Raw genomic sequence first — 20,198 nt, forward strand, 5'->3', positions numbered from 1 at the left:
ATATTAAGAATCTAGAATCAATTATTAAATATCACATTTCCTAGAATTGACACTGATCGTTTATTTCAAATACTCTATCTGGAAGACAAGCCCTTGAATCAAACAAAATCAAATTTTTTTTCAGTGATTTGTTTGGCAGAGGGAATCAACACTAAAGGCATCTCAAGCTGCAAAGAATCCCAAAATCTTATTTTTGTATTATTTTAGCCTAAGTTTCAGGAGGCTAATACTATCATTAAAACAAATGGCCATGGGCCTGAGCAAACATACTGACTGGCATGAAGGACAGAGAGCTTAGCTCCACACTGCTCAATAAAAAGTATACCTTGGTTTCAAAATAAGCCTATAAAATTAGTCTTTTGTAACAAAAGCACAAATGTGAAATTTCAAATTGTTTTAACAAGCACACAGAAATGGAACAAATAGCAGAGAACGGCCATTAGCACATTAATGACATCAAGTGAGACTTACCTCAGATGCTTTCCGCTTCATTTCCTTGCATGTTGTATCACATTCCACTGAAACTTGATTTTCACGTACTTTACTGCATTGCAATTCCTACAAATAACCCAAATTTACAATTTTAGATGATCTTCCTTTCAAATTCACAACTGGGTGCCATATAGAAGCAACATTTACATAACAGCTGAAGGTTATAAATATGTGTAACATTCATTAATGTTTGGTGATGACATATGGTTGCAATCATTAGATATCTTTGTTCAAATAATTATTCCTTTATCTCTTTGTTTTTTAAAGATTGAAAAAAAAAAAAACTGTATGTGTGTATTTGTGTGTGGGTGTGTTCTCATGGGGGCAATGCCCACAGAGGCTAGATGAGGGTGTCAGATCTCACTGGTGCTGGAAATACAGGCAGTTGTGAGGCACCTGATATGGGTACTGGGAACTGACCCTGGGTCCTCTACATGCTCTTAACAGCTCAGCCAGCTCTCCAATCCCCCTTTATTCTCTCTTAATTGAAATAATGAATGCCATAAAATTAAAATAATCAACTTCATGACTTATTGTATGCCACTATCAACTTAGCTGAATTTTATTTTCATCCTTTATTTTTATCAAATCTTGTCATTCTTCTAAAGCTACCAGGGACGGAATGTTCTAGAACAGTTCTGTCCAACAGAGTTTTCTAATGTTCTACATGTGCACCATCTAGTTAAACAAAATCTATGCCATCTGAGCACTAAAGTATGACTAGTGTACTCAAGGAGCCAAATCTTTAATATTATTCCATCTTAAGTCATTAAAGGACAAGCACCTCTAATTCTGACTGCTGTCCCACACAGTGGCCATCGGAAGAACTGTATCTTTCGTTCAACTATTAATATTTTTTAATTTTTTTCTTAAGTAATATTTAAAAGTTATATGAAAATTCTTCTAAAACATGCCTGCGTGTCACTGAGTAAGTACTAATGGGTAGAAAAATATACTTGCCAAGACATGAGATCTCAGAAAACTTAAGAGACATTAGATTAAACATGGCTTGGCAAAATACTTTCATATAAATGTGGTCAATTTAAATAATGAAGTTGCCCACTATAGAAAAATATAGTGGGAACTATGGAACATATAAATGAATTTCAATAAATGTTGTTTGCACGGATAAATAAAAGAACTAATTTAAAGAGAAACCAATTAGTTTAGGGAATGACCACAATAATAACAAAGGAAAAAGGATTTACAACCATAACTATGATATGGTAAACTAGAGTCAAAATCAAATAAAGTGTCTAAGAAGCTCACATTGCCTATCAGAAGTCAAAGAAAGTGAGACCTGAGTGAGGTGTTCTCTGTTCCTTCCTCACTTACTGAATGATTCTTCCAACCATTGGCTTTCAGTTGTTTACACTTCCATTAACTGTTTCCTGCGATCTTCTAAGTTTGGGTATTATTTTATTTTTGAGGCTGTGAGTCTTTTCAAGAAATTGTTTTCAAAGAGCAATACTGGTAGCAAATAAAAAAGCTTCCAATAAAAAGAGCAATAAAGCCTAATTCCAGGCCATCCCTTAAACCAGGAAGCCCACTTCAACACTGACAAGGTGGTCCTCATTCAAAGGCTTCAAGCCCAGAGCACACTGACTCTATGCCAACAAAAGAGCACTGGGCTTGATCAAACAGTACACAGTCTTGCTTTGGCTATTAAGTTATAGAAAACTGAACTGCCTAAGCTGATTTGTTTAAATGAGCACTTATAGAAACAGTTAGGCAGTTTAATTATAACGAAAAGATCCTAAGATATAAGACTTTAAAATTAAAGCCAAACAAATTAAAAAATTACCAACGCACATGGATCAAACCAGGCAGGACTGACTTACACAGAAAATAATTTTTAATCATTTAAAATGCTTACCTTTTTTATTCTTTTACAAGGGCACCTAAGCTTTACCTTCTGGTTACAATTAAAGGGACATTCACCAGGATGACACATCTCTTTGCATCTATGACCACAAGGAAGCTAAAATAAAAAAGTAAAGCAATTACTCATTTACATTTGGTCCTATTCTATCTTCCCTATTCCCTAATAATTATTTTAACAGTAAGTTCACAACATAGTCAGCAAATTAATTCTGGTGAATGGACTGATCTTTCAGTTTTCTTCCTTTAGATAGATTTTAATTATTTACATAAATTAGAAATGTTTAATATTCTTCTAACTCCAAGAGCAGATCTCACAGCCACACTGGTAACCATCTACAGTCATGTGCCTAAGCCAAGGGAAGGTAAGCAAATGTAAGTGATGTGTGCCTTGCATTCAGGAATGTAGTTCTATGCTCTTTGCCTGTAATGATGCAACAGCAGCACCGCAGGTGAAGGAGAACAGAGGTGCCTGGCTAACCTGGATCCTGGGACAAACACATGGAGCACAGCAACACTACCTTCCTTGCATTGCTATGTGCAAAAGGAAATTGTCTGGTCATTGCCACAACTGCTTAGCCTTTCACTGTAAAAACATCATCCTTAACACAATATCTAAACACAAATTTTTAGGTAGTTAAGACATCTCAGTAATTGCCATGATGTCTAAGTGTTCCTGATCTTTAAGTATTTACTATCTTTCTATTTTAGTCAAGTTTTCATATGAAACATTCTCTTCTTCTATTCAAATATTTTACTTAATTTGAAATCAATGATTCTGAAGGGAAAAATGAATAAGGGCACATTAAAAACAATGAAGGAAGACCCTGAAATCCACAGACTCATGACGACAGTATGTCCCTTCACTCTCAGTGTTCTACTCCTCCATGTACTGGAGGTTAAGGAAAGAGTGGAAAGCACAGCCTTTTGTCACATCTTTCCATCTCCTAGAAGACCTCAATCCCCTGACTGTGTGCAAGTCTCTTTCTCTGGCCAGGTCTTCTGCTTCAAAATACAGATGCTTCCTTTAAACCCTTCATTTGTCCTTGTTATCTCATCTAATAATCAGTCCACAAAGCTCCTTGCCTGCCTCCACTAAGTGTTCGCAAAAGTCACAAACTGAGGGCCTGCCTGATGGCCCACATCCCCCAGGAGCCATAACATAGCCGTGGCTAAGTTCTCCAGTTTTCTGCCTTATGCTTGTGGCTGCCTATGCCAAAGTGAACCAGTCAGGGAGAGAGCAACAAGACAGTCACTTCACTACACAGGCCTGGAGACTCTGCTGCCAATTCCTTTGGGCTACACAGTTCTGCCTTTCTGAACACCTAGGTATATAGCATTTCCTTCAGAATCTGCACACTGTGCTCCAATATACTCCAAATGCATCAACTTTTTTGCCAGTAGGTGGTCCCAGATTAATTCTGTAGCTTGCAACTAGGAGAAATGAAACTCATTATTGGGTAGGTACACTGTGCTGGTATCCAACATACATGCAAAGGCAAAAGTAATGCCATAATCCTGGAAAGATACTCAGCTCACCAGAAATCAGGATTATTAATCATAAGATACAAAAAAACTGGCAAATTAAAAAAAAGTGTTGGCAAGAACAGGCAATAATAGGAATTTCCACATACTGAGAGCAAGACAACTTTCTGATTATGTTTTCATAGTTGAAAATTCATTGGCTATAAATTGATACAACCATTTTGGAAATCAATTTGACATAATTTATTAAAGTTGAAAGTATACATTCCCTGTGACCAAAGAATTGCACTACTTATACATGTCTACAGAAATCAGTGCACATATGCAGCAGGATACACAAGCAAAAATGCTCATCACAGCATTTTTTCATAACAACCCAAACTGGAAATAACTCAAACAGAAGATATCCATGGCAAAACGAACTACAGAGTACTCATGATAGAATAAATGACAAATTTAACAAGCAATAACAAAAAGTGTGTGCTTTTTTAAATATTAGGAAATGTCTGTAGGTACACATATATATAGTAAAAGCTGTAAAGAAAAGAAAATGATTGCTATACAAAGGTGTGCTGTAGGGGCCAGTGAAACGGCTCAGCAGGTAGAAATGCTTGGGCTTGCTGCACGACCCTAACAACTTGAGTTGTCTGCAACTCAGTAGGTAAAGACAGAAGGAGAGAACCAATGCCAGAGTTGTCCTATGACTTCACACATGCACCATGGCAAACATGTGCCACCCCTCCACGCACACACAATAAAAAATTAAAAACTAATTTGAAAGCAAGTGGTGATAGCAAATAGAATAGAGGGAGAGAACTGCAGTCAGACAACGGCTCTGAGAGACTAAGTCACCAGTAATACTTTGAATTTTTTTGATGAGGGTGTAGTTACATGGTACTCACTTCCTATGTGTTAAATGACACATGTATGTTACATACAAATGTGGTATACATATGCACACATGCACCATTTTTATCTAACTGCCTATAACCCATACAGTTTTTAATCTGTATTTCAAGCCTGAGTTTTATTTTGAACTGTAAGCAGTAAGTCAATACTTCCACAATAAAGTTCATAAATTATCTTTAAAACTGTTCTCTTAAAAAAAATTATCTCCAAAGGGTTGCTTCTAGTCCAAATACCCCCCAAATTCCACATAGATGTGCATCTACCCTAAGCATATATGTTACATATTCACGCATCACTCACATTTTTAGTGGGCCCAGAAAAGATCCACTAAGAAATACCTGGAATAAAACAGCCAAATGAGAGGAGAGAAAATCCCAGAGAAGCAATGCTCAGGGAACCCAACTTAAAATGTCCTATTATGGGGCTGGAGAGATGGCTCAGCAGTTAAGGGCACTGGCTGCTCTTGCAGAAGACCTGGGTTCAGTTCCCAGCACCCACATGGCAGTTAACAATCATCCCTAACTCCAGTTCCAAGGGATCCAATGCCCTCTTCTCACCTCTGTAGGCACTGTGTGACACGGGTGCATTTATATACATACATGCAGGCAATACACTCACATACATGAAATTTAAAGAGGTCCTAGTATAGCTTACCTCTTTAGGGCACTGATTTCTGCAACAACTGAGGAGGTTCTTTTCATTTATATCAGCTGAGGTTATTTTTCTAAAAATAGGAAAGTTTTGATGACATTCAAACCAAAGTCCACTTCTTCTATGTTTTCTAAGAATTATTCACAATTTCATACATACCGATAAAAGTATAAAAGTATCTTATTTCATTTCCTTGGAACATTTAAATGATGTTTCTATAACAATTATTTCCAACTTAAGGCACTGTGGAGGCTGGTGAGATGGCACAGCAGAACTAAGGTTAATCTCCAGACCCCATGTAAAGGAAGAAGGAGAAAACTGACTCCACAAAACTATGTTCTGACTTTCATACATGCTCCATAGCATATGTACCCCCACTTGTTTGCATGTGCATTTACACACATACATATTAATAATAAAATTTTGAGGCAAAACAAAAACACTCAAGAACAAAAAAATTTAGGTAGTTTTTTTAATTATATGCAACTACTTTACACCATTACAAAAATAAATTTAAAAATCAGATCAAACAGATAATTTCCAAGCAAAATAAACATTTCCAAAACTGACCACCACACAAGAGAGCACTTTTTTATTACACCAAAAAGTTAGAAAATGCAGGCAGAAACATGTTAAAGAAATATGAAAACTTGCTTAGATGCTCCTTTGACTCTCAATAAACTAAAATTGATAAGGACACATTGAATAAAATAAGACTCCACTGGCCTGAATTATTAACAAGTGAGGGAAAGTACTCTTTGGGTAAAATGCCAATTTATGAATGTAAAAGAGATAGCAGAGTTAGACATGAGCACCTGGCAACCACCATGCTAACAACCCCTCAGAGCAGAGTCCTAAGTAGATGCTGAGATCAGGAATGAAAAGCCCCACAATGAAAGAGGCTGGGGTAAGGGTAACACTATTTTTAATTTCTTTTCATCAGTATCTTGAATTAATAATGCAAAACTACCTCCTTAACTTTCCCTACAAAACATGTAGGGAAACTGCAGTGTTTTAAAAAACCTCAACAAAACAATCTTAAAAGTAGTAAAATTTATTTTTAGAACTTTACAGCATGAGTCTGGAGTATAAAGATGTTTTTTTTTAATCGTGAAGTAAAACTATATTCCCAAATTTAACCTAATTATGTAAGTAAAACACCATCTTAGCAAACTTCTATAATATAGAAATGAGAGGGTTAATGGTAAACAATGTTAGATCATTATTAAGTAGAAAACAAAAGCAATTTTTTAACCTCCACATAATCCCCGTATTTTAGGTAAAGACAATATACTAGGGGGCTAGAAAGGTGGCTCAGCAGTTAAAAGCACTGGCTGCTCTTGCAAAGGACCTGGGTTCAATTGCCAGCACCCACATGGCAGCTAACAACCATCCATAACTCCAGGGGATCCAATGCCCTCTTCTGACCTCCATGGGCACTGCACAACATGGGTGCACTTACATACATGCAGGCAATATACTCACACACATAAGAAATACTAAATAAAATTTTAAAAATACATATACAAGGCAGTTGCTACTACGGTAAATGCTTTACCAGGAATATCTTTATAATAAAGGCCTATCATTAAAAAATATAAATTAAAAACTATACCTAACTAGCTTGCAAATAAGGTAGTTGTTTTAAAACATCATAGCAATAATTTTCTAATTTTTTTTTTAAAAAACAGTGATACAATTTTTTTCCTAACACCTTATACAAAACTTCCAAATAGAATAAAGGAGAATTGTGCTGGTTGAAATCAGGGTAAAATATCTAAATATCTACATTTCTTCCTTTGAGGTCACTACTGAAAAAATCCTGTGCTTCAGAATTTAAGGAACACAACTGAACAACACTACTTAAATACTATAAAGGCCTCTTTCACGAAAGATGTCATTCAAATCATCTTAGTAAAACAATATTTATTTCTTCAGTCCACTTACCTACATTCCACATACAGGCTTGTGATCTTGCAGTGACATTTTATTCTAAGCATCTGAACACAAGGAGGACATTCTCCAGGGTGACATGGCAAAACACAGGGATGAGGACAGCCCAGAGGCCGTGATTTAGAGCACCCTTCTTCACACTGAAGGCATTCTGTGCCAGCCTGGACAATTACAAGGAAATAAATCACCAAAATACAAAACTCTCACATTTCCATACATTAAGGTTATAAAAGTTAGCTATCATTTAAAAAAGTGCTTCTGTAGGCCTTAGAAATATCAACAGGGCTCAAGCACAAGGACCTGAGTTTAATCCCCAGCACCCATGTAAAAGCCAAGTATGCTGGCATGCACCTGTAATAACAGCACTGGGGAGGCAGAGACAGGAGGATCTCTGGGGCTTGCTGGTTAGTCTAGCTAACTGGCAAGTTCCAGGTTCACTGAGATACCTTACCTCAAAATGTAAGGTAGAGAAGAAACTCCATTAATAAAATGGTACATGCTCTTCTTAATCTTAATAGTCAAGACAAGATTAACAAGACTGGGGCCAGGTATGGTGGTACATGCCTTTAATCCTAGCACTGGGGAGGCACAGTCTGACAGATCTCTGTGAGATCAAGGCCAGACTGGCCTACACAGAATTCTAGGCCAGCTGGGGCTACAGGGAGACCCTGTCTCAGACAAAAATAAAAAGAAAAATCCAAAAAGACTAACAAGATTGCAAGTAGGACCCACCATTCAGATTTTTATGACTTTGAACTTCAAATGTCAATCCACCTTACCTTTAAAATTAATTTGATCACATAAAGTATCCCTACTAAAATGTAAATTACTTCCAAGAAATCACTGGCAGAAAAAATATTGAGTAAAAATTGTCGATACATTCCCACCCAAGAAACATGATCATCATTAATCTAGAGAAAAGCAATATATTATTAATAAATAAAGTTAAATTTCATTCATGAACAAAATGCACCTAAGTATAACAGTAATGTGTCCCTCTTGCTGTTCTAATGACTTATTTAGTACTACAACTAAGATTAGAATCTATCAAAAAAGGTTCAGGATTTTAACTGTAGGCTACTGTTTATTTTCAAATGTTGTATTTGAAATAAAATGTGTAAAAGGGCTATGGATATGAATACTAAAATGTAAAGGTTAAGAATTCTTATTATCCTAAGTACAGGCATGATTATGATGTCTAATATAGTAATGAAATTCTATACTATTTTGCTGTTTCAAATTATAAAAACATTCTTCTATAATAATTTCCTTTTTTTTTAATCTTAAAAAAAGAATAAGCTTCGGAAGAGAGCTCAGTTAGTAAGAAAGCATGAGGACCCGAGTTCAACCCCCAGAACCCCATAGAAAGCTAGCATAACAGCACATGCTTATAATCCCAGTGCTGCAAGGGGGAAGTAGGCGGACACCTGCGCTCTTCCAGGCAGCCAGTCTAGCATACTTGGTGAGTTGCAGGCCAGTGACAACACGGTCTCAAACCAAAGTGGACAGTGCCTAATGCAAAATGCTAGCATTATTTGTGGTATCATTCTTGAAAAGCAATGTTTCAAGGATACAGCAGGCACATGTGCTTTCATCCTAAGTATATTACCTTGTTTTTGCCACTGCAACCATCAACTTCAGTCACTTTGTGGCATTCTTTCATACATGTATGATTCTGACAATCCAATATTCTTCCACAAAGTCTCTTACAAGAGTAGGGTCCTATAGCATGGCATGGCAGTGGGCTCACCTTAAAAATAAACAGGAAATTAACACAGCACACATGGAGCATGGAACTTTCTGGGCTCATATTTTCAAATTAACTAATTTGACATCAGTTTCACAAAAGTCCATTAATAATATGTGTATCAAAACTAAAGAAACTTATCAAAACATTCTCCTAAAAATGAATACCAATAAACAAAATATTCTATTAGTAAAATGGAAATTTGAGGAGATGGCTCCATGGTAAAGAGCACTAACTGCTCTTACAGATGACCAGAGTTCAGTTCCCAGCACCAATATCAGGCAGCTCACAACAGCCTATAACTCCAGCTCTAGGCAGATCTGAAGCCTCTGACCTCTGCCAGCACAAACACACACACATACAATTAAAATAAATCTTTAAAAGGGGGATTCAATAAAATGATTCTATAGGGAACACACACACAGGCTAATTCTCACATAAAAGCAGTGTATACATATTTTATTAAACTCTTGCACTCTTTAGAACACTAGTACACAATACTTTGCTATTTGTTATAACAACTCTAGTACAAAAGTGATACAGATCACAAGCTTGACTCTAAAATTATGCCTACAACTCACCTCATGCTTCCCCAGACATTCCCTATAAGGAAAATATAAAATGAAAACTTTATAAATTCTTCAAGGCTAACTCTACTTGTTTTTAAAGAGTAAAAAAAATATATACGGAAATAAATAATTACAGTAGTTACAGGATATAAAGTTAATAATTCTTTCCAATATGCTATAGTAAACAATTGAGATATGAAATTTATTTAGATTGGTACACACACACACAAAATGAAATGAGTATAAACAGAACTATATATTATGTAAGTATATGAGCTATATTTTAAAAAATTAGAAAATGCTAATGAAAAAACTTACAGGTTCAAATAGACAGCAATTCCATGTTTAAAGGCAAAAAGGCTTAACACCCCTTCCCAATCTCCTCTACATTCAACACGGTTCCAATCAATATCTAAGCTAGTGATTTTATAGATAGCACCGAACTAAAGCCAAGCATGGTAGCACATGCATGTAACCTCAGCGTTCAGATGTACAGATAGGAGGATAAGGAGTTCAAAGCCAGTCTCAGCTTAATAGCAAGTTCAAGGGCAGTCTGGGCTACATGAGACCCTGGCTCTAAAAATCAAGTAACAAAACAAAACACTTCAATACCTACTTCTAAAAGTCAGTAAGGAAAAACAAAAAGCTCAAAATAGTCAAAACATTACTGAAGGACTGACATTAGCTACCTTTAAGACTTACTATAAAGCTATAGTAAAGCTACACAGTATTGATGAAAGAATAGAAAAATAATTAACAGACCAGAATAAAGAGCCCAGAACTAGACCCACACAAATAAAATCAATGATCTTTGACAAAAGAGCAAAGGTAAATTACAGGAGAAAGGAAATTCTTTTCAGGAAACAATGGTGCTGTAAAACAAATATATATCCACTTAAAAAAAGGACAGACTTTACACCTTTCACAATCTCAAAATGGATCACAGACCTAAATGTGAAACAGGAACATATAAAACACAGGATAAGGCCTAAATAATTTTGAGTTTAGTGATGACTTTTTAGGTACAATAATGAAATCATGATCTACGAAAGGAAATGGGAAAGCTGTAATTTACTAAACTAAAATTCTCGATTATACAAACAACACTTTATAGAAGGAAAAGGCAAGATACAAACTAGGGGAAAACATATCTGGTAAAAGACTTACTTCTAACAATACAATACAAATAACTCCAATAGTTAACAATAGAAAAGCAAGCGACCAAATTAAAAAATGGGCAAAAGATCTGAACAGAAAATAAATCTCACCAAAAAGACCTACAGATAGCAAATAAGCATGTGAAAAGAATGCCCAGCATCAGGTCATTAGAAAACTGCAAATTAAAGGTGATACCTCCAAATACCTAGTCAAAAGGCTAAAAGACTGGCCATGCCCTATGCTAGTAGGATGCTGAGCAAAAGGAGCTCTACACATGGCTGATGAGAATGCAATCTGGAAGCCACTTTGGTAGACATCTGACAACACTTTAACTAACCAAACGCAACCCACCATATGAGTCAGCAGCTGCTCCCCCAGGTGTTTATCCACACGAGCTGAAAAGTTATACACACACAAAAACTTGTACATAAACATGTATAGCAAGTTTATCTTTAATTGACCAAACTTAGAAGCAACCAAAATGTCCTTCAGTTGGTGAATTAGCAAATAAACTGTGGGATTATTCATGAGTATAAGGCAATACAAATTAGATTCGGTGGGTTATTAAAAAAAAAAAAAAATCACAGCTGGTAAATGTGTAGAGAACAAGAGACTATAGAATGCTTAGCCCTAAATGGGACTCCTTTATCATACCTCTCCTCCCAAAGTTCAGGAAATGTTGTGGAAGAGGGAATGGAAAGATTGTGAGAGCCAGAGGTAGTAGATAAATTCAAGGAAAACTGTACTGTAGGGACACCACAGGCTATTTACACATATGAGCCCACAGAATTTATGACAGCATGTATAAGACCTACTCAAGCCCAAGCCAGACAAAACCCCAGCATGAATAGGGAGATGGGCAAGAAGCCCCAGCCCTAACTGAGGGTCTACTGGCAACTGATGGCTACTGGGACAGAATGATCAATTTTCTTTAGGAGTGCAAAGCCCGGTAGGTTGACTAGATTGCAAGGGACAGACCCGTACCCGAGAGCTTTTGGGGAACACAGATAAGACTTGATAGACCTTTATAAAAACAATAATAGAGGACATGAGTTGGGAGGGGGGCAAAGAGTGAGAGTGAAGATGAGGGAGGGGGTCTGAGTGTGATCAAAATATAAGTGGGAGGCAGATCTGGGAGGAGTTAGGAGAAATGGGGAGATGAACACGATCAAATATACTGTATAAAATCCTCAAAGAATAAAAATACTATATTAAAATAAAAAATTAATTGTGGATATCCATGCAGTGCAATGTTGTTCAGTAATAAAAACAAGGTATCAAACCATGGAGATGCAGTGGAACCTTAATGCATAAACCTTAGCGTAATGTATACAATGCTTTGGAACAGGCTAAAAACTAACTCACTACAAAGAAAAGTTCAGGACCAGAAGCTTCAATTCTATGATATATTAAAAGAACTCAATATTAATCCTTAAGAAGTATTTCCCAAATTATTCAGTAAATCTAGCATTTCCCTGATATTAAAATCTGGAAAAATGGTATCATAAGAACACTACAAATAAATATTCCATATGAATATTGTAATTTTTTTTTTTTAAATAGGGCCTCACTCTGTAACCCATACTATCCTGGAACTCATTATGTAAACCCAGGCTGGCCTCAAATTCATAGTAATCTTTCTGCCTCATCCTCCTGAGTGCTGGGATTAGAGGTGTGATTATCACACTCAGTTCCAAAAACTCTTAGCAAAATACAAGTAAACAGAATTCAGCAACATGTAAAAAAGATTATGAACCACAGCTTAAGAAGAGGAATGTTGTAAAGGAAGGAAAAAAAAGAGTGCTTTTAGAAATAAAGAAAATCAAAATCCCATCTTTCAAAATCCCATCTTTCAAAGGTCAATACACAAGATACGCCAATCACTGATCTGTAAATTTAGTTGTATATAACAGCTCCTTTTCTAATATTATGTTGCTTCCTTGAATTGTGTTTTCGTTCTACAGCCTCTGATGAAATTATGAAACATTAAAGGATTCCTTATCTCCCAGGTTCAATTCCTTAAAGCTCAATCCCAGTCATTCCCTGATCCATTCAGGAAACCACTCCCTGTCATTTTCAATGCTTCCTTTGCACCCTCTTTCAAATGTCTACCATCTAAATTTAGCTTTCTGTGTCTTCAAAGATATTGCATTCTACCACAGGAATCACCAGGAAAAGTAACAAACGATGAGCCTCTTAAAAGTGTTTTCATAACTGTAAGTACCAGCTGATATGGAAAGCTAAGGACACTAAACTCACTAAGAAAGGGTACAGAAAAACAGAGATCCATAGGAAGTTCAAGTATCACAGTGACATATTTGAGAAAGAGTGAAGTGAACACAGGGACTAGTTAACAGACTGGACTGAAATAATGATGAAACTATAAAGGGGTAGAGGAAGAATAAGGCAGTAAGATAGTGTTCATACTACATCAAAAACATCTTTTTAAAGTTAAAATTCTAATACTCACACAGGAATAGGAACTTGACATGGAGGACAAGGCAGTGCAGTCTGAATAAATACGGGCTCAGAAGGCTGCTCCCAAGGACCTGTAGGCTGATGCTAGGAGGAAAATACAATTTAATGTCAGAAAGGTTATACCATAGAGCCTTTTCAAGAAACTAAGGAACTAGCTCTTATGGATCCTTTGTTCAAACAGGGTGAAACTTTTTCAAGTACTCCACAAATTGTGCTTACACAAACATTTTATCCCAGCTAGACTGTATCACACAATTTCCCTTTACATATATTCCATAAAATTAAAATTTAAGGTAGATGTCTCGTTTTAAAAGGTAGGACAAAGGTAGCAGAGCCTCCTTAACCTATCAGAAGCCAAAGAGAATGAGAAACACAACTATAAACTCCAACACCTGCAGGTAATCTCCTGTATTCTAGTCACTCTTATTCCTCACCACCTAGAACTTGACACACAGTAAAGGCTCAGTAAGCATTAAATAAATGTATCTTGAAGGAAATATTGAAATATCTATACCCAGCCACAATATCTGAAGGAAGACTGGAAAATTTATCTAATACCATGATCACCACACTGTATTTACAAATATGTATTTATTGGCTTATTTTCTTTTCTATACTATAAGCATATTTTCTTTTACTTCTTTTTCCCCAGTGCTGGGGAATAAACCCAGGGCCTTACAGATGCTAGGGAAGTGCTCTACCACTGAGTGACATACCTAATCTTTATGACTTTAAGACAAAAGGCCAAGTTTTGTTTGCTTCATTCCCTAGGTCCTCACACAGTGTTTGGTATTCTAAAGACACTTAATCACTGTTTACTGAATGCACCATTCTTTAACACTACCGTTCTTACCCTGCCAGTCTGCTTTATCAATGCTTGATCATGGCATGAAGCAGGACATAAGTGACCACATTTCTCCAAAACTTTTTGGCAAGGTTGATGACACGGTGGACAAGGGCCAAAGTGACATCGGTGTTTTTCTCGACTTGTATGATGACATGTTGGTGGTTGACTAAATCAGAAAGTTCACATTTTTAAGTTACTTTTGACCACTGAACAATACATTTAAAGAGTAATTACCTATTTATGTCTTCTGATATAACAGAAGCAGCAGACTGAAAATATTATTTGAAACACTAAAGCAAAGTAAAATTACAATACTAACAAATACCAAAACTGTCTATGAATTCTTAAGATATTAGATGTGGGTTTGTGGAACACCTCATACCAACCTGCACAGCTCTTTGCATTTGGGTGGTTTTGTGGTCCTCTCTCGGCCACAGGGCACTGTCACCTTTGCATTTCCACAGCTACATTTCACATCTACAGTTTCTGGACATGGATAGCAACTGCCTGAAAAGAAAAAAAGTCATACTCTCCTTTTCAAAGCGTTTCTTTAATCCACCACCTCTTTGACTTTAAGTCCTCCCGTATGTTCCCCTGAGCAGTATGAACTTTGCAACCACTGTATTCTTGTCTAGAACACCAGACTATTCCCATTTACATGTGACTTGAACCCTTTCTTCAGGTCTACTCTCAAATTTCTCCTTTGCAGAGTCCTCTCAATAGTGTCTAAAATAGTACATGAAATCAACTATGACAATTTTAGTTTTACTCACATTTTCATTTAATGCTTGTCACTACTTAACATCTATAACATCTATATTAATTTATCTGTATTCTACTGAGAAGAGAAAGTAGAAAAATTAGCCTCATAAGAGCAAGGACTTTGGTCGACTGTGTTCACTCTTGTAATACCAGTACTTAATACTTAGTAGGTGCTCAAAAACATCACTGTAATAACCTAGAACACAATTTTCAAAGGATAATCCAGGAACCATGGTGTCCTTCAGACCAATCTGTGAGCATCTGCAAAGTCTCACAGGCTTAGAATTTTCTAGAAACTAGTGACAAGTAATATTAAATCTGACTGAATAAAGAAGCAGGTCTGTGAATAAATTACACTTTAATAAGCTAGACACTGAAGATACTTGCAAAAAAGTAAAACAATACCATTTTTACTAGCATCTTCAAAGAAAACTTAGTTCTTTTCCAAAAATCAGTCATGTTTTTATATATATAAAAAATGGGCCTACTTGGCATACAATTTTTAAATAAACCATTTAAAATAATTATATTTTAATTTCAAATACAACAAATGTCAATGGATAAAACTCATACATCAACAAAGTCCTTTAGGGTTACAAAGAGTATAAAGGGATCCTGTGATTAAAATGTTTCAGAACCCCTGGCTGAGAATGTAGTTAATCCCTTACTACATGTAATTCCATTAAGTATATAAAATTTAGACTACAAGAGAAAAATCTATGAACACCTTAAGAAAAAAGCCTGTATGGGAAGGTTAGGAAAAAGGAGGCAAGTAAAAACATGCTGCTGCAAAAAGGACAAAACTCATCTATTCGCACTTGGGTTTGATCTTGCCACACAGCTGTCCTGCTATTTCTCTAAGTCACTCTTTAGGTTTACTCACCTTGTTCATACAATGGGAATAAAGCAATCATCTTACCTTCTTCTCAAGAGTATTAAGAGGTCCAAAAGAGATAATGAATTGAATGCTCTCCATTGACTATAAAGCACTAAGTAAACACAAACATAAAATTTTATCTATTATGAAATTTTACCTCTGTGGCAGACAGACGGACACTTATGGTTTCTACATCCTAAAGTCCGTCCACAATTTTGATCACAAGGTGGACAGTTCCCAGGGCAACACTAAAGAGAAAGCAACATATAAAGAACAGGTAATTTGAAAACCCATACACAGCATGCTATTCCTAGCCATTTACAGAGTTTATAGAAAGCAAAAGATTTCATTATAAGGATGAAAACAGTCAATAGTATCAACAGTATTCTAGTAATATCCTATATTAAGAACTTACTAGTTAATAACAATAAAATGAAGCTAAATTTCCTTGTCTTTTGATTAATTATTCTGTGACACAGTATTTCCATCAGATAATTTTATTTACTTATCTATGCAGAAAATCACAACATCAAACAAAGGTACAATTTGATTAAATGCAGTCATTTTTTGGCTATTAGTCTGGGTGATTTTTAAATTACATTAAAGTTGACTTAATGTACAGGTTGTCAATTATTTTCAAAACAGGATCAAGCAACAAATAAGGAAGAAAAGCAGAAATATGCTATTTACACCTGGCATCATTCCCTTAATTATTAATCTGTCTGAGAAATATAAATATTACCTATTTGGAATTTTCATTCATGAATTCCAGGCACTACTTAGAATCTACATTGCTAACTTAACCTTTTACTTGACTTTTCACATATCCAAATTTTAGGAAGGAAACACAGACTATAATAATCTTAAGGAAAATATATGGCTATAACTTATGTCAGAACCAGTTTTAGTACATAAAAACACACATCATTGGAATGCAATTACTGAGTCAAAACTTCTCACTCAGTAAGATGGGTATTTAGTACACAATACCATAATGTATCTATCACTTTGCCAGTGGCAGTAGAGAAAAAGGTTATGTGGTCTATGGCTTGAATCCCACTGGCACTTCTAAGCATGAGGAAGAGATAAGGATCAGATTTAGCCTCCCGTCTCAAACATCTAGAAACCCAGACAATAGATTAAGCAGCTACAGTTTTTAGACATTAATCAGGAAACAAAAGACGCAATCCCTGAGAAGGAAAATGCAATACGTGAGGCCTGAATGCCATCAACCCAGACCTGGAGGCTTCCAGTCTGCAGCACAAGGAAGAGCACAAGTAGAATCTGGTGATCTCACCAAGCCGAGAAGATGAAATACAGTTAATGTAGGCCAGTATGATACTTCAGTGAGAAAGTAATAGTATATAGAGAAATCTCTGGAGAACTCCAGAATCAATCTCTTTGAGTCTTTGACTGAACATGTATAAGAAGAAACTATTCAAAACCTGACAAAGCACTAAGATGGAAAAGAGAACCACTTTCAGAGGTTATACAGGGCTGGGAACACTTAGTCCTTCTTACAGCCAGTGTGAAAGAACCTTCGGATACACAGGCAACAAGCAGAATATCCCTGACAAAGGGGTACTCTGGCCACAGTATGGGGCCTAGATCAACAATACGTGGCCCAGAAAGAATCAGTGGTTTCTAAGTAACTTATATTTGGTCCCAAAATAACCTTTAAAAAGTATTTAAAATAATTAAAAAGAAAACACATGTAAAAACGTGAAGTCTACAATATCTGAAAAGCAATAAAAAATTCCAGAGGATCCGACAGCCTCTTCTGACCTCCACAGGCACTGCACGACACAGGTGCACTTACTTACATGCAGGCAATACACGCATATGCATAAAGTAAAAATAATAAATAAAATTTAAAAATAAAAGTTAAAAAAAATTCCTTACCAGACCAAAAAGCAGGAAAATATCAAGCAAAAGGAAAAAAAAAAAAAATCAGCAGAGTCCCTTGAGTGAGAATTGACATAATTAATAGACAAAGACATTAATGGGTATCATAAATACAGTCCATCCACCCGTAATAGGAAAGAATAAGCGTGCAAAGCAGAAATATGCAAGCTACAGCAAAGCCCCAAGCCTGACTTCTAAAGAGGAGAAGACACATCTGAAAGGAAAAGCACAGGATGAGAGACTAGATAATGCAGATGCAAACTGAGGAAGCTGAAGACAAAACTGTCTAAACCACCCAAGACAAACACAAGAAAAAGAGTAAAAACTAGAGCAGTACTGAGCTGAAGAACTACACACAGCAAATGTGTTATCAACAACTCAGAAAGGGGCTGGAAAGATGACTCAGCAGTTAAAAGCACTGGCTGCTCTTCCAGAAGACCCTAAATTTGGTTCCCAGCACCCAAAAGGAACAACTTATAACCTCCTGTAACTCCAGCTCCAAGGGATCTGATGCCCTCTTCTGGCCTCTGCAGGCACCCCACCCCCCAACCCACATGAACATGTGGCAGACACAAAGACACACAAATTTAATCTTTAAAATAATAAAAATGACATATTTGAGGGTCACAAAATACATGAGTATAAAATATAGGGAGTGTTGGGGCTGGAAAGACGACTCAATGATTAAAAGCATTTGCTGCTATTGCAGAGGACTGAGTTTGGTTCTCAGCACTCACACAGCAGCTCACAACCACCTGTAACCCAGTTCCAGGGGATCCAACACGCTCTTCAGACCTCCAAGGGTACTGGCATACACATGGCACATATACATACACGCAGGCAAATACTCCACATAAATCTTTTTGTTAAATATAGAAGAGTCATAAACTTTAGGTCAAAAGAAGGATACAAATATACAGCAATAAGGTTCTTAAAAAATATAAAGCCAAGACAGCTGAGAATACCTATCTGGCCTCCATCTGGTATAGGGGCTGAGAACTCAGTAGACTGCCTGAGGTGCCTGATTTGGCCTCTGCTTGGTGTAGGGACTAGGAACTCGGCAGACCACCTGAGAAGGCCTGGATCCAGCCTCCATGTGGTAGGTGTGGTGGTGAGCTTGCCCAAATCACACTGTACACAACCTCCTACCTGGGGCCCCTCCCACAGCCCCACAGCAGACCTCTGCCCTATGGTAAGGTAAGGCTGAGACCTTAGCAGACAGCCTAAGAGTACCTGATCTGGCTTCCATCTGGTGTAAGGGCTGAGAACTCAGCAGATTGCCTGAGAGTGCCTGTTCCTGCCTCCCTCTGGTATAGGGGCTAAGAACTCAGCAGACACCCTGAAAGTACCTGATCTGGCCTCCTTCTGGTGTAGGGGTTGAGAACTCAACAGACCTCACCTGAGAGCGCCTGATCTGGCCTCTGCCTGGTGTAGGGGCTGAGAACTCAGCAGACTGACTGCCTAAGAGTCCCAAAATTGGGCCTCCCCTTAGGGAACTCAGTAGTAGGGATCCAAACATTAGAAGGAAGCCTGAGTGTACCTGACTGGAGCCTGATTTGGGCTTCGGTGGGAGTTCCTGAGTAGCTGATCTGAAGCCATCAGTTCCCTCCAAAGTAAAATCGGAGAGAACCAGAAACCTAGACCAACCAGCTTTATATAACCAATAAGAAAACAACCAAGGCACACCAATAATACAAACAGAAGCAAATTTCAACAAAACAAAAGAAGACTTGATTTTCATACGAGAATCATAAACAAAAGAAATTCACATGCCAAAACTCACAATGAAAAAAATAATACAATGGAAAGCCAAAACACTATGTCCTCACCACCAAACTCCAACAGTCCTGTAAAAGAGCTCTACAAGGAGAGCCTCCTAGAGATAATCCATGACACAGAATTTAAAAGAACAATCAAAATCATGATCAAGGAATTCAAGGAATTTAAAGAACACACGAATAAACAAATCTAAGAACTAAAAGAAGTTAGAGATAAACTTCTGAATGAATTCACAAAAGAGAAACACTGAAGAAAACTCAGGCAGACATGAAGAAGGAAGTGCAAAACTCAATAAGCCAACTTGAAAGAATAGGGAAAGCCTCACGGCTAGAATGAATGAAATGGAAAACAGAATATCAACACTGGAGGATAAAGTTGAAGAATTGGACCACTCAAGCAAAGATTATGAAAAATTTAAACACAGGAATGAAATATGCAGGAGATGTGGGACACCATGAAAAGACCAAATCTACATATCATAGGCATAGAGGAAGAAGAATTTCAGGTTAATGGTGTGGACCAGATCTTAAACAGGATTGTAGAAGAGAATTTCCCAAAATTAAGGAAAGACATCCCAATACAAATACAGGAAGTACATAGAACACCAAATGGGATCACAAAAGAAACTCCCCATGACATATCATAGTAAAAACACTGAATGTACAGAACAAAGAGAGAATACTGAAAGCAGCAAAAGAAAAACAA

The 20,198-nt window shown here is 36.8% G+C and overlaps 1 protein-coding gene across 3 annotated transcripts in view; it reads right to left on the bottom strand.

Moving 5' to 3' along the window:
• The window catches only part of Nfxl1 (nuclear transcription factor, X-box binding like 1), a 45,722-nt gene that overhangs the window by 4,073 nt on the left and 21,451 nt on the right, over positions 1-20,198 (bottom strand). For all 3 annotated transcript variants that reach the window (XM_008837698.3, XM_008837699.3, XM_008837700.3), the window contains 10 exons: positions 15,967-16,057; positions 14,557-14,677; positions 14,177-14,336; positions 13,316-13,407; positions 9,700-9,721; positions 8,981-9,121; positions 7,366-7,532; positions 5,422-5,491; positions 2,369-2,473; positions 472-558 (listed from right to left, as the gene is read on the bottom strand). In XM_008837698.3, coding sequence (XP_008835920.1) covers positions 472-558; positions 2,369-2,473; positions 5,422-5,491; positions 7,366-7,532; positions 8,981-9,121; positions 9,700-9,721; positions 13,316-13,407; positions 14,177-14,336; positions 14,557-14,677; positions 15,967-16,057 — 1,056 coding nt within the window. The remainder of the gene's footprint in view (positions 1-471; positions 559-2,368; positions 2,474-5,421; positions 5,492-7,365; positions 7,533-8,980; positions 9,122-9,699; positions 9,722-13,315; positions 13,408-14,176; positions 14,337-14,556; positions 14,678-15,966; positions 16,058-20,198) is intronic.

This window comes from Nannospalax galili, unplaced genomic scaffold (assembly GCF_000622305.1).
Source record: "Nannospalax galili isolate Female #2095 unplaced genomic scaffold, S.galili_v1.0 scaffold318, whole genome shotgun sequence".
NCBI classification, from domain to species: domain Eukaryota; kingdom Metazoa; phylum Chordata; class Mammalia; order Rodentia; family Spalacidae; genus Nannospalax; species Nannospalax galili.